We start from the raw sequence: 12,758 nt of genomic DNA, 5'->3' as shown, positions 1-12,758 counted from the left end.
AGTGGGTTTGTAGGTTGGCAGTTTCTGAAGTTGGTAGTTACAGATCTGCACTCCTACTCCCTAATTCAATTCTACCAGGTGTTGTAAGTGTACCACAAAGATACTGGCATATACAGTATCAATAAACGGTATACAGCACCAGAACCTACTTAATCACTTGCTAACCGCCCTATAGTAATTTTACTGCTAAAAGGATCAGCAGTTTTAGCAGTTTTACTGCTACAAGGTGGCAGCTGTGTGCAGGATCATTTGTATAAATTCGTGATCCCCGACTTCAGCCTGCAGGGGGCGCAAGCTGCTTCTACTGTGATTTATTCACAGCAGAAGCCGATCTACAGGTGTCATTTGTCATGATGCTATTTGTTCACGAAGGTTCTCTAACAAATCTCTTAGGGCTTCACAGAACTGCTGTGTTTATACCAAGATTAAATTACACACAGGTGGACTCTATTTTCTAATTAGGTGACTTCTGAAGGCAATTGGTTCCACTAGATTTTAGTTGGGGTTATCAATCTTCTTCCACTTCACAATTATGTGCAACTTTGTGTTGGTCTATCACATAAAATCTCAATAAAATACATTTACGTTTTTGGTTGTAACATGACAAAATGTGGAAACTTTTAAGGGGTATGAATACTTTATCAAAACACTGTAATATCATAAAGACAAACAAAAAAGTAAGGTATAGCTGTGTAAAGTGCAAAAAGCTATGAGTCAAATGCAGTCTTCCCCTTTAAATGATCACTATGTGCGTCTGACGTGTTGCCTTGAGTACTTTATTTAGTCATGGTACTTTATAGACTTTATATTTTGCACTGATGTATTTTGTTTTGTGGAAGCAGCACTAAAAGTTTATATACGTACTTTATTTTTAATTAATTGGATGTATTTGCACTTTAGGATTGGTGCAGACTAACTATATGGTCTTTTTTTGTTGTTATTACACTATGTGAGTTATTGGTCAACACTTTGAATACCGTATTTATCTGCGTATAACACGCACTTTTTTTCCCCCTGAAAATAGGGGGAAAATCGCGAGTGCGTGTTATACGCCGACCGCATACCAAGGAGGGGGACGAGTGCCGCTGGAAATCACTGAGCCGTCATCTCCTCTCCCTTGGCTCTAACTCGGCTCGCACGTCACACACACAGTCCTGCCTCCGCCTCCAGCTTTGGACCAGTGTTCTGTCTATCACAGGAGCTGGTCCAATGGCGGAGGCGGGACTGTGTATGTGACTGCCTCCTGAGAGCCGAGTAAACGGATGACGGTTCAGTGATGTCCTATGAGAGATAGTGAGCTGCATTGATGGCGCAGAACTGGCTGCAGGTGGGCGCAGAACAGGCTGCACTAAAGCTGCAGATGGACACAGATCAGGCTGCATTGAGGCTGCAGATGGGCACTAATCGGGCGGCATTGATTCTCGCTGACCATTATTTTGCTTCAAAGTTGTTTATTTAAAAAAAAAAAAAAAAAAAAAAAAAAGAAACTTCACTCTTAAATTTGGGGCGTGTGTTATACGCCGATAAATACAGTAATTTATAGAAGTCTTAGTTTGTATGATCTGTGAAGTCGTAATAGCTTAGATTACACATTTGCACTTTCCTAATTATCGGTGTAATGGAATAAGATTAGGTAGGTCAAGGTGAAAGGTCAAGACCCCCTTGTTACAGTGTATGAAGTATACACAGAGAGGCCTTTCCGCTTAGAAAAGGTAATAGGTCCCACAAGGTGCCAGGCCTGGCCAGGAATTTTGGGTTGTAATGTTTACAAACACGAATGGGTTTATTAAAAATAAATAAAAAGGCTTCTTGAAGAAAATCTACAAATATGAGTGCGACCATTGCTCTTCTTTCTTCTTTCTTCTTTCTTCTTTCTTCTTCCTTCTCCTTGTAACCAGATTGCAACAAAATTCCTCATTGTGTGTCTAAAGCTGGCCATAGATGGAGCAGTTTTCTTTTACCCATGGTTTGAGGAAATAAAATCGTTCGATTTCTAGTCAGTGTTGACGGGGAATCCCCTCTGCGGAGCTATTGTGTTCTCCCAGTGGAGGGGCAGGTGGAGCTGTCCCGGCTGGGAGAACACACAGTGCTGGCAATAATTTCACAGGCTGGTTGTACCCAAATTGATCAGTCAAGTTGGGTACAATCAGCCTGCTCATACATGGTTCGTCCCTGCTGAATTGGCTGAGATTCAAACTGTCTATGGCCAGCTTAAAAAATTTGTATGTTTCATAGGAGATAGACTTGTTAAGGTCTGATATCCAGTCAGATAAAGTAGGAGGGTTTGGGGAGGTTCACTAAAGAACATCTTGTCTATGGGCCACAAAAAGGGCATATACAACCATAGACAACATAGGAGGCTCAAAAGAGGAGGAGTCAGTAGGCATGTAAGTGGTTCAACGGGGAAGATTTACCTACCAAAGCCTATTAAATGTACCCACCACCTCTGCCCAATACCTCCACAAAAGATGATTGAACCAGGGTTACCACATCTAGCGCAAGCTGGGTCAGATCGCAAACCTATGTCATGTCGCAGAGAAATGCGGGGGTTCTATATACCCTATGGAGTATAAAGATCTGAGTTAAGCTATGCGATGGGGAAAAGGATACCAGGGGGAGAGACCGGAGAACATCTACCCAGACATTCCCAGGAATAGGGCCAATGCTCCCATCTTGCCCTGGAAAGCACAGGGAATTTCAGTAGGAATTTATCTAACAGGGCTAGGTATATAACTGAGATGAGACCTTTAGTTGAAGTGGGTTGTCCAGTTCTGTCTAAGACAGGGGTAGGAGAAAATAAAACGGGCTGCGCTTGTAGGGTGTGGTGCAACTGGAGAAATTGATAAAACCACCTAGGATGCAGGGAGAATTTTGTAGTTGGCTGCTCATAGGTTTTAAGAGAACCATTGTCATAATTGGTACGGACTCCAGCCCTCTCCTACCTCTGGAAGCCCTGAAGGGAAAAAAGCTCGGAGTCTATCCTTTCCCTAAATAGGTGTATATCCCTTTCATGACTAAGCCTATTTCTGACATTTGGTGTTTACAAGTTAAAATCCGTATTTTTTGATAGAAAGTTACTTAGTTACTCTAAGAATTGCTGTCATCTACCGGCCCCCTGGACCAGTATCAGCCTTTCTTGATGACTTCTCTGCCTGGCTACCCTACTTTCTCTCTGCTGAAATCCCCACAATCATTCTTGGGGACTTCAACATCCCTGTTAACACTAACACTACTATTACTTCTAAACTTCTCAGTCTCACCTCATCGCTTGACCTGAAGCAATGGATACAGGCTCCTACCCACTCCAACGGCAACACCCTTGACCTTGCCTTCTCCTATCTGTGCACTCCGTGCAACCTTTCCAACAATCCACTCCCACTCTCTGATCACCACCTTATTAGTTTTGCTCTCTCCTTGTCTTCCACCTCTTCTCCCTCCAACCGCCTAACTGTTACCCGTAGAAACCTTCGCCACCTCAACCCTTCTCTTCTCTACTCTGCTACTGATCACCTCTATGACAAAATCTCACCTCTGTCCTGCCCCAACCAAGCTACTTTCATCTACAACAGCTCACTGTCTTCCTCCCTTGACAAGCTTTCCCCCCCTCACTACACGCAGAATTAGGCCCCGACTGCTACAACCCTGGCAAACAGATGACACCAGAAGTCTCAGAAAACGTAGCCGCGCTCTTGAGCGCCTGTGGCATAAGACTAAGACCCAGGAAGACTTCACACAATATAAATCTGCCCTCCTAAAATACTACTCCTGCCTTCACACTGCCAAACAGACCTACTTTATCACACTCATTAACACCTTCTCCTCCAGTCCACGTCATCTCTTCTCTACCTTCAATACTCTACTCTGTCCTCCACTGTCTCCACCCACCAACACACTCACTGCCCAGGAGATTGCCAATCACTTCAAAACTAAGATTGATACAATTCATGAGGAGATCACCAATGCGCAAAAACCTCCCCCATGCAACACCCCATGTCCACAGATACAATCATTACTTCCCTCATTCAACCCTGTTACTATTACTGAGGTTGCTAAACTTTTATCTAGCACCCATCTAACCACTTGCCCCCTGGATCCTGTTCCCTCGCAAATGCTACGCTCACCCTCTGACTCTCCTGTGGCATCTTCCCAAACTCTCTAAAACATGCGCTAGTCATCCCCATTCTAAAAAAGCCCTCACTGGATCCCACCAATCTCAACAACTTACGTCCAATCTCCTTACTCTCCTTCTCCTCCAAACTTCTTGAAAGACTGGTCTACATCCGACTAAGCAACCATCTGACCATGAATAAACTTCTAGATCCCCTCCAGTCCGGTTTTCGCCCTCAACACTCCACGGAAACTGCTCTCCTTAAACTCTCAAATGACCTACTAATGGCTAAAGCCAATGGACACTATTCTGTACTACTTCTCCTGGATCTCTCTGCTGCCTTTGACACAGTGGACCACCCCCTCCTCCTCAAAAAACTCCACTCCTTTGGTCTCCGTGACTGTACTCTTTGCTGGTTCTCATCCTACCTATCACACCGCTCCTTCAGTGTCACATACAACTCTACTTCCTCCTCTCCTCTTCCTTTTTCCGTTGGGGTCCCCCAAGGTTCTGTTCTTGGACCTCTCCTTTTCTCAATCTACACCACCTCCTTGGGTCAGTTGATTGCCTCCCATGGCTTTCAATATCATCTCTACGCTGATGACACCCAAATCTATCTCTCCACCCCCCAGCTCTCTCCATCTGTCTCCTCACGCATTACCAACTTACTAACAGACATATCAGTCTGGATGTCACATCACTACCTCAAACTCAACCTATCCAAAACCGAGCTCATGATATTTCCTCCCTCAGGTGCCACTTCCCCTGCTTTCCCTGTCAATATCAACGGCTCAACTATCATCTCCCGCCTCGACTACTGCAACTCCCTCCTCATTGGTTTACCTCTAAATAGGCTATCCCCACTTCAGTCCATCATGAACGCTGCTGTCAGGCTCATCCACCACACAAACCGCTCAGCGTCTGCTACACCCCTCTGCCAATCCCTCCATTGGCTGCCACTCAATCACCGAATTAAATTCAAGATACTAACTATAAATTACAAAGCCATCCACAACCTGGCCCCCAGCTACATCTCTAACCTAGTCACAAAATACCAACCTAATCGTTCTCTTCGCTCCTCCCAAGACCTCCTGCTCTCAAACTCCCTTGTCACCTCATCCCATGCTCGCCTTCAGGACTTCTCCAGAGCCTCCCCCATCCTCTGGAATGCTCTACCCCAATCCGTCCGATTTTCTCCTACTTTATCCACTTTCAGACGATCCCTGAAAACTCATCTCTTTAGAGAAGCCTATCTGGCCCCCACCTAACAACTGTACATTTATCTTCTCAATCAGCACATCACCCACAGTTATTACCTCTTGTATCTTTTGACCTTCCCTCTTAGATTGTAAGCTCTAAGGAGCAGGGCCCTCTGATTCCTACTGTATCAAAGTGTATTGTATTTGTACTGTCTACCCTCAAGTTGTAAAGCGCTACGTAAACTGTTGGCGCTATATAAATCCTGTATAATAATAATAATAATAATAGAACCCCCAAACATTATATATATTTTTTTCTAGAGAATAAAATGGCGATTGTTGCAATATTTTATGTCACATGGTATTTGTGCAGCGGTGTTTTAAACGCAACTTTTTGGGAAGTTTACATATGCAGGTGCGACTTCTATATGCGTTTTCTTTGCTGCGCGAGCTCGCGGGGACGGGGGCGCTTTAAGAAACTTTTTTCTTATTAATTTCATTTATTTTTTACATTATTAAATTGTGTTAAAAAAAAAAAAAAATTTGATCACTTTTATTGCTGTCACAAGGAATGTAAACATCCCTTGTGAGTAATAGGTGGTGACAGGTACTCTCTATGGAGGGATCGGGGGTCTGAAAGACCCCCGATCCCTCCTTTACATTTCAAAGTATTCAGATCGCTGTTTTCAGCTATTCTGAATACTGTATATCTTTTTAAAACCGGCACCATTGGCAGCTGAGTAAACAGGAAGTGACGTTGTGACGTTGCTTCCATGTTTACATTCAGGAGACTGGAACAAAGCCATTTACGGCTTTGTTCCAGTCTGTCACTAGGCGCCGGAGGTACCGGATCGCAGATCGGGTCTCCCGGTGGGACGGGAGGCCCGCTCAGGGCGGCGGCGGGAGGGGGGCTGTCCCCTACCGCTCCTCCAGGATAACAGCCGAGCGGCTTTTAGCCGCATCGGTTGTTATACCTGGAAAGCCGATCGCCGGCTCTAAAAAAAAACGGCTGCGGGCATCATCCCGGTATAACCCCCGAAAGCCGCAGCCGCACATCTGTGTACGCTCGGCGGGAAGGGGATATTTATTAAGGGAGATAATCCCTAATAATTTGGCAGCATCCCACACCTTGCACATTAATAAAAGGGTGGACAAAGCGGGAAGACTAGTGCCTCCCAATGCCCCTTCCAAGGCATACAGAGGTGGCCGACCCTTAAACACATAAGAAAATAAGCGATAAGAGGCAATAGTAGACAACTCTGAGTCCCACCTTACAAGATGCTGCAGTTGAGCCATAAGGAAATATATCCATGGGTTAGGAGCTGCTAAACCACCAGCATCTTTGGGATACTGTAATAACTCCAGTTTTATACAAGGGGCTTTCTTTCACCAAATTAAAGTGGGGTTCCACCCAAAAAAACAAAAATACCTGAAAAAGTCTAAAAAACAAAAAAAATTTGGATATTTTTTTTTCTTTTTACTTACCTCTAAATGCCTGTTGCTAGGTGGTCCCTCGTAGTCTCCCTCTTCCTTTGCCTGGGCTGGTGACATCACTTCCCCCTCGGCACAGGAAAGGCTCGGCTCTGCTCCCTCCCTCCTGTCAATCATCTGGGACCCATTACAGGTCCCAGGTTATTGAGCGGCCAATCACGGCACGCGGCGCCGCTCTCGGATGCGCAGTGGGTGCCAGGCTATGAAGCCACAGCCCGGCGCCCACAGTTGAAATGCCGACGAGCGGGGCTTCGATCGCCTGCATCGCTAGACCCAGGGACAGGTAAGTGTCCAATTAAGTCAGCAGCTGCAGTATTTGTAGCTGCTGACTTTTAAATTTTTTTTTTTTTTTTTTTTTTTTTAATGGACCCCCTGGGTGGAACTCCTCTTTAAGTTCCTGGATATTCCATTAATATTAATAAAAATCTGTAGGGGTATCCAAACAGGGTAGTTGTGCAAAAAGTTCGGGAGCTAAGGCATCCATTTTCATTTTAAGCAGGTTAGTACATCCTACTACTGAAGGGAGGAGCTTGCACCAAACTTTACATTGGGCTTGAAACCTGGACAGCAATGGGGGCAGCATTATCTGGGATAATCATCAGGGGAGAAGCAGTTATGTTTATGCCCAGATACTTCAGGTGGGACACAACTTTGAGATGGAAAATCGAAGAGATCTCCTTCTTAACATGATAGTTGCCAAGCTGTTGTGATGATCCAGTGGCTTAAAGGAGATACATGGCCAAAGCTCTTTTGGCTATATTTCTATGGGTCCCAGGAGTGTACTCTGTTCTGTACTCCTTCGACCTGTTTTCAGCCCGCTCAGGAAAGATCCTGACTTTACAATTGGGATCCACCTAGATGCCTGGACTGGCAGCTGGCTCAGGCTCTCAGCAAATCGCTGAGAGCCTGAGCCAGCCTCCTCCACCAGAGCCCAGGGGACTGACTTTCTGCAGACTGAAGACCAAGAGTAGGCAGGGGACAAATGCAGCATGGATCCACACTGCATTCACGTAAACGTGAGAATAATTGTTTTTTTGTTTTTTTTTTTAAATTCCCAAATTTCTCTTTTAAATATTGGGTTCATTTAGGACTTGTACTTACCCAGAAGTGAATCAGAAACAACAGGAAAAAAAGGGAGTTCATTTGCAAAGGTAAGGGTTTCCGAACCACCGTACTAGTGGTTTCTGAATCACTGACCTGAAACCAGCCTGCAAATCTGCTGACTTCACTTGCTGCATTCTTGTTTCAAGTCTTTGATTTAGTAAGTGTGAAAGATAAAAATCAGCTAGCCAGCATTTTCAGATGAAGCTCAGCATACAAACCAACAGCAGCAAAAATGTGAATCGTTCCAGCGTTAAGGTGCAACATCTGGTAACCATGCCTTTTACCTATTATTTTAGGAAAGTTTGTTGAATGTATGCTGCAGGAAGCTTTAATATTAATTCATAGCTCTTGGTATGGGAAAATGGTGGTAACTGTAGTGAAACTATAACTGCAAGATTGTCTGTCTATTTTTGGATCAGAAAATTGTTTACGTGCTTAATTCCTTTTTTTGTTTTTTATCTTTGCAGCATCAAGTGTTCCTTCCCATCCCCCCCAGGGTCCTGGAGCTCCATCTAGTACAATTTCGGCCATCAATCCAGCTTTTAGCATTCCTGTATCTAGCCTTGCTTCCAAAGTTCAGCCAACACCCCCAGCTTTTAGTTTGCCTGTCACTACCAGCAAGCCTGCCCAGGTTTTTACTCCTGCCACAGCAAGTTTTCCCAGTAAACCGCAGACCACTTCACAGGTGTTCGGCGCTCCTGCAGCAAGTTTTCCCAGCAAACCTCAGGCTACTGCACAAGGATTTGGCGCCACGGTTCCAAGTCCCAGCAAACCGCAGACCACTTCACAGGTGTTCAGCGCTCCTGCAGCAAGTTTTCCCAGCAAACCTCAGGCTACTGCACAAGGATTTGGCGCCACGGTTCCAAGTCCCAGCAAACCGCAGACCACTTCACAGGTGTTCGGCGCTCCTGCAGCAAGTTTTCCCAGCAAACCTCAGGCTACTGCACAAGGATTTGGTGCCACGGTTCCAAGTCCCAGCAAACCGCAGGCTAGCGCTTCACATTTTGGCGTCACAGGCCCTGTTGGAAAACCCCAAGAATCTACTGCAGGTTTTAGCTTTTCCACAAATTTGCCATCTGCTTCAGCAGGAACAGCCCATCCTGGTTTTTCTGTGCCCTCAAATCCCCAGGGTTTTTCCTCCGCTGTCCAGGGACCTCCAGCTTTTGGAACCTCCACTTCCAAGACAGACAACTCCACTAACATTGCACAACAAGCAGCCAGCTCCAGTTTTGCATTTTCTACTTCTAATGTCAAAATGAACCTTAGCGCAAAGTATGTACTAAAATTTAGAAATTATCACACTTAGCATAACTTGTATTGTGTTTTGTAAATGGATTTTAAAATGCAATGTCTGCCATTTTTATTAGTTTTGAAGTGGTTTGGAGCCTCTTGTCAGTTTTTTTTTTTTTTGTTTTTTTTTACTTTTTATGTCCCAGATACAGAAGCTCACTCTTATTTTTCTGTTTAAGGCCAGAAAATAGGATGGTGAAATCTTTCCCAAAGTGATACAGACAGTAATAAAATATAGATATTTTAAAGTGGTTTTAAAGGCTGAAGTTTTTTACCTATTGCTTTGTGTTCATGAAGGTAAAAAACATTCAGTATGCAGCTCCCCCTTATACTTAACTGAGCCAAATTTTAATCCATCGCTGTGCATGAGAGCAGAGGCTCTCTCAGCTCATCCCTCCTCAATGGCTCCCACTGCTGTCAATCACAGCCGGTGAGGAGGGAGTGTGGGCGGGGCCAAAGTGCACACATTGTGTCTATGGATACGCAGGGCTCAGGAGCAAGCATGCACGAGTGCCCCCATAGCATACTACTTGCTGCGGGGCCACTTGGCTGGAAGGAGGAGCCAGGAGCATCGGCAGGGGACCTGAGAAGAGGAGGATCAGGGCTGATCTGTGATAAATGATTGCACAGAGCAAACAAGTGTAACATGGTGGTTGTGGTTTTTTTTTTTTTTTTTTACAACCACTTTTAGGGTCCTTTCACACTGAGGCGGTTTGCAGGCGCTGTTGCGCAACCGACCCGAAAGTGCCGCTGCTTTGCCTTCAGTGTGAAAGCCCCGAGGGCTTTCACACTGGAGCGGTGCGCTAGCAGGACGGGAAAAAAGTCCTGCTAGCAGCATCTTCGGAGCGGTGAAGGAGCGGAGTGTATACCGCTCCTTCACCGCTCCTGCCCATTGAAATCAATGGGACAGCGCGGCTATACCGCCGGCAAAGCGCCTTTGCAGAGGCGCTTTGCGGTGGTATTTAACCCTTTCTCGGCCGCTAGCGGGGGGTAAAACTGCCCCGCTAGCGGCCGAATACCGATGGTAAAGCGGCGCTTATATTAGCGGCGCTTTACCGCTGATGCCGCCCCCGCCCCAGTGTGAAAGGTCCCTAATTCTTCCCTACTTTATATTAAGGCGATTTTTAACTTTATTTCCAAAATATGAACATTTGTGTCTGGACTGTCTGTGAGTGGTTAACAACTGGTTAGCATGAATGCCAGTTCCTATATTATTGAATGTTAAAATTCCATTCTCAAGTACATCGTGATTGAGGACAGCAGTGGATAAAATATTGTAGCATTTGGGAACCAGGAAGTCTTTCCAAGAAGCCAGTACAATCTCAGGCAGCCAGGGAACATAATTATTTATAGTGAGCCAATAGTCTGAGTTTTTAAAGTGAACTAGCAGTAATTTTTAAGTGATTATTCTCTTTATATGTGACCATATTTGTTGCATATCTGTATATTCAATTCTTCTTTCTCTTCTAGATTCAGTGCCGTTGATGAAGCAGCCACGAAACCTGCTTTTACTCCTCATAGCCAGTCATATCCTTTAACCCCTCCTGTGAAGTCCACAGTGGCAGCTGTTCCCCAGAGCAGTATTGGGCCTCCATCAATTCAGTCAGCGTCCATGATGGCTCCCAACCGCTCATTTCCTGATGGTAATTTACTGCTGTCTAAGACCAAATTTAGTGTAGCGTGGAATATGGTCTCCAATAACTGTAATTTGTATACAGTGCTATGCGGAAGTCCCAACTTTCCTTGTCAAATTTAATTTTATGCTGATTTTCTTGGAAGGAAGGTAACAAAACAATTGCGAGAATCAACTGAAATGTATGTTTCTGCAAATTTTTATTACATGACTACTATTTTCTGTATTTAAGCTAAACAATGAACTAGTAAATGTAAACTATAAGGGCTCTTTCACACAGGCTGTCTGATCAGGTTCACCTGTCAGTTTTTCAGGCGGACCTGATCGGACCCTCCAGTCTCCCTTAAGGAGCGGCAGATGTCAGCAGACTCAAGTCAGGCAGTCCGTTGCCTTCCTTTTTTCCCCCATAGAGGAAAGCTGGACCGTGCCCATGTCCACTCTGCACAGCAGAGCGGACACGGACCTGTCATCCGCCTGCTCAGTGGGGATCAGCGGAGCGATCCCTGCTGAGCAAGCGGAATCCGCTACGTGGAGGCGCCCATGTGAAAGGGGCCTAACTTAGTGACATTTAGTGTGCTAGAACACTGTGGGGAACATTTATTAATCCTGTTGCAATGCTAAGCCTGAGCAGTGAAAAGCATCATAAGACAGATTTATTACAAAATTCCTGTCTGAGTTTTAACTTCCTCCTTTGCCAGCAACTGAATGAAACCTGACCCTGATCACTTCTCATTTATGTATCTTTTTGGGGTGTAATTCTGTCTCTTTGGTAATAAGTCCGTTGTTGAACTTTGCAAATGGTTGCAGTTGGCTGTCCAGGAATAATGTCACAGAAATGTTACTGAAGGAGACGCAGCCTAGTTTGCAACTAATTGGGTTGCTGATTTGTTTGATATATGTCCCTTTTTGTGTATTATAAGCAATTGCCCTGTTTTTTGTTTTTAAATTGCCCAGTTTGTTTTATACTCTGTTGCATTATAACACTGTGAAGGCTGCATGTCATTGCTCAGGGACAGCTTCTTGTTTAGGACAGCAGTGGAACATGCTCTGCAAAAAACGTTGACAATACAACTTTTAGGCTTCATGGAAAGTGCATGTGACGGTGAGCAATTAGGAGACCTTCCTTGCTTACAGTGTGTTTCAGTTATCCTTGTTAAGAGCAGAATGCTCTTGCACAGTCCGTGATGCCTAATGAGGTTCTCTAGTTTCCTTTCCCAGTGCAATAGTGTACCATGAGGTGCCATGTAAATGGTTTTCTTTTTTGCATACATCCAAATTTATTTCTCGGTTCCTTGATTGTGTCTAAGTGATCACATTCCCTCTGATCTCAGCTGCATAAAGAGCTCAGAGAGCGGGGGAAGGAGAAGCAGCAGCATATTAAATTTCCATTGAAAGGCTCTGCAAGGAGGGGGTGCCAAGAGAAGGCTCATCATTGGAGGAGAGCAGGCTGAGTTCCCAGCACAGCTAGAGGACTTGCCTCACTGTGCTCCCCTGCTTAGTGTGGTCAGTTTTTAATAGGAAAGCAGAGGGACTGGCAGGAACACCAGGAATTTAACACAAAGGCAGCAATACAAAGACAGGATACTTTTTCATACAAGTAAATGGTACAGCAATTACATATCTGGAATATGAAATGTTGGCTTTACATATTCTTTAACAGGTATATCTATTTTTTTAATTAGGCCATCCGCAACAAGCAACCCCAGTAATGCGCCAGAAGGCATTGAAGATCAGTTCATCAGAGGTGAAGCAAACACCTCCTCAGGTAATCTGCGTCCCATGGCAGGAATATGTAAAACATTTTGATCAGTAGCTGAAAGGAATAATAATTAAAAAAAAAGTCCTGCGGTCAACGGTGCTTTTATAACTGCTTTTGGAAAAATACTTTTGAGTCCTTAAAGTTCACTTGAAAAAAAATGCACATTTTTTTGCA

At 44.6% G+C, this 12,758-nt stretch overlaps 1 protein-coding gene across 2 annotated transcripts in view; it reads left to right on the top strand.

The window, feature by feature from the left end:
- The window catches only part of NUP214 (nucleoporin 214), a 179,739-nt gene that overhangs the window by 56,870 nt on the left and 110,111 nt on the right, over nucleotides 1-12,758 (top strand). For both annotated transcript variants that reach the window (XM_073630314.1, XM_073630313.1), the window contains exons 12-14: nucleotides 8,370-9,174; nucleotides 10,663-10,835; nucleotides 12,508-12,590. In XM_073630314.1, coding sequence (XP_073486415.1) covers nucleotides 8,370-9,174; nucleotides 10,663-10,835; nucleotides 12,508-12,590 — 1,061 coding nt within the window. The remainder of the gene's footprint in view (nucleotides 1-8,369; nucleotides 9,175-10,662; nucleotides 10,836-12,507; nucleotides 12,591-12,758) is intronic.

Source organism: Aquarana catesbeiana, linkage group LG05, assembly GCF_042186555.1.
Source record: "Aquarana catesbeiana isolate 2022-GZ linkage group LG05, ASM4218655v1, whole genome shotgun sequence".
NCBI classification, from domain to species: Eukaryota; Metazoa; Chordata; class Amphibia; order Anura; family Ranidae; genus Aquarana; species Aquarana catesbeiana.
This window is presented reverse-complemented; position numbering and strand designations above follow the sequence as displayed.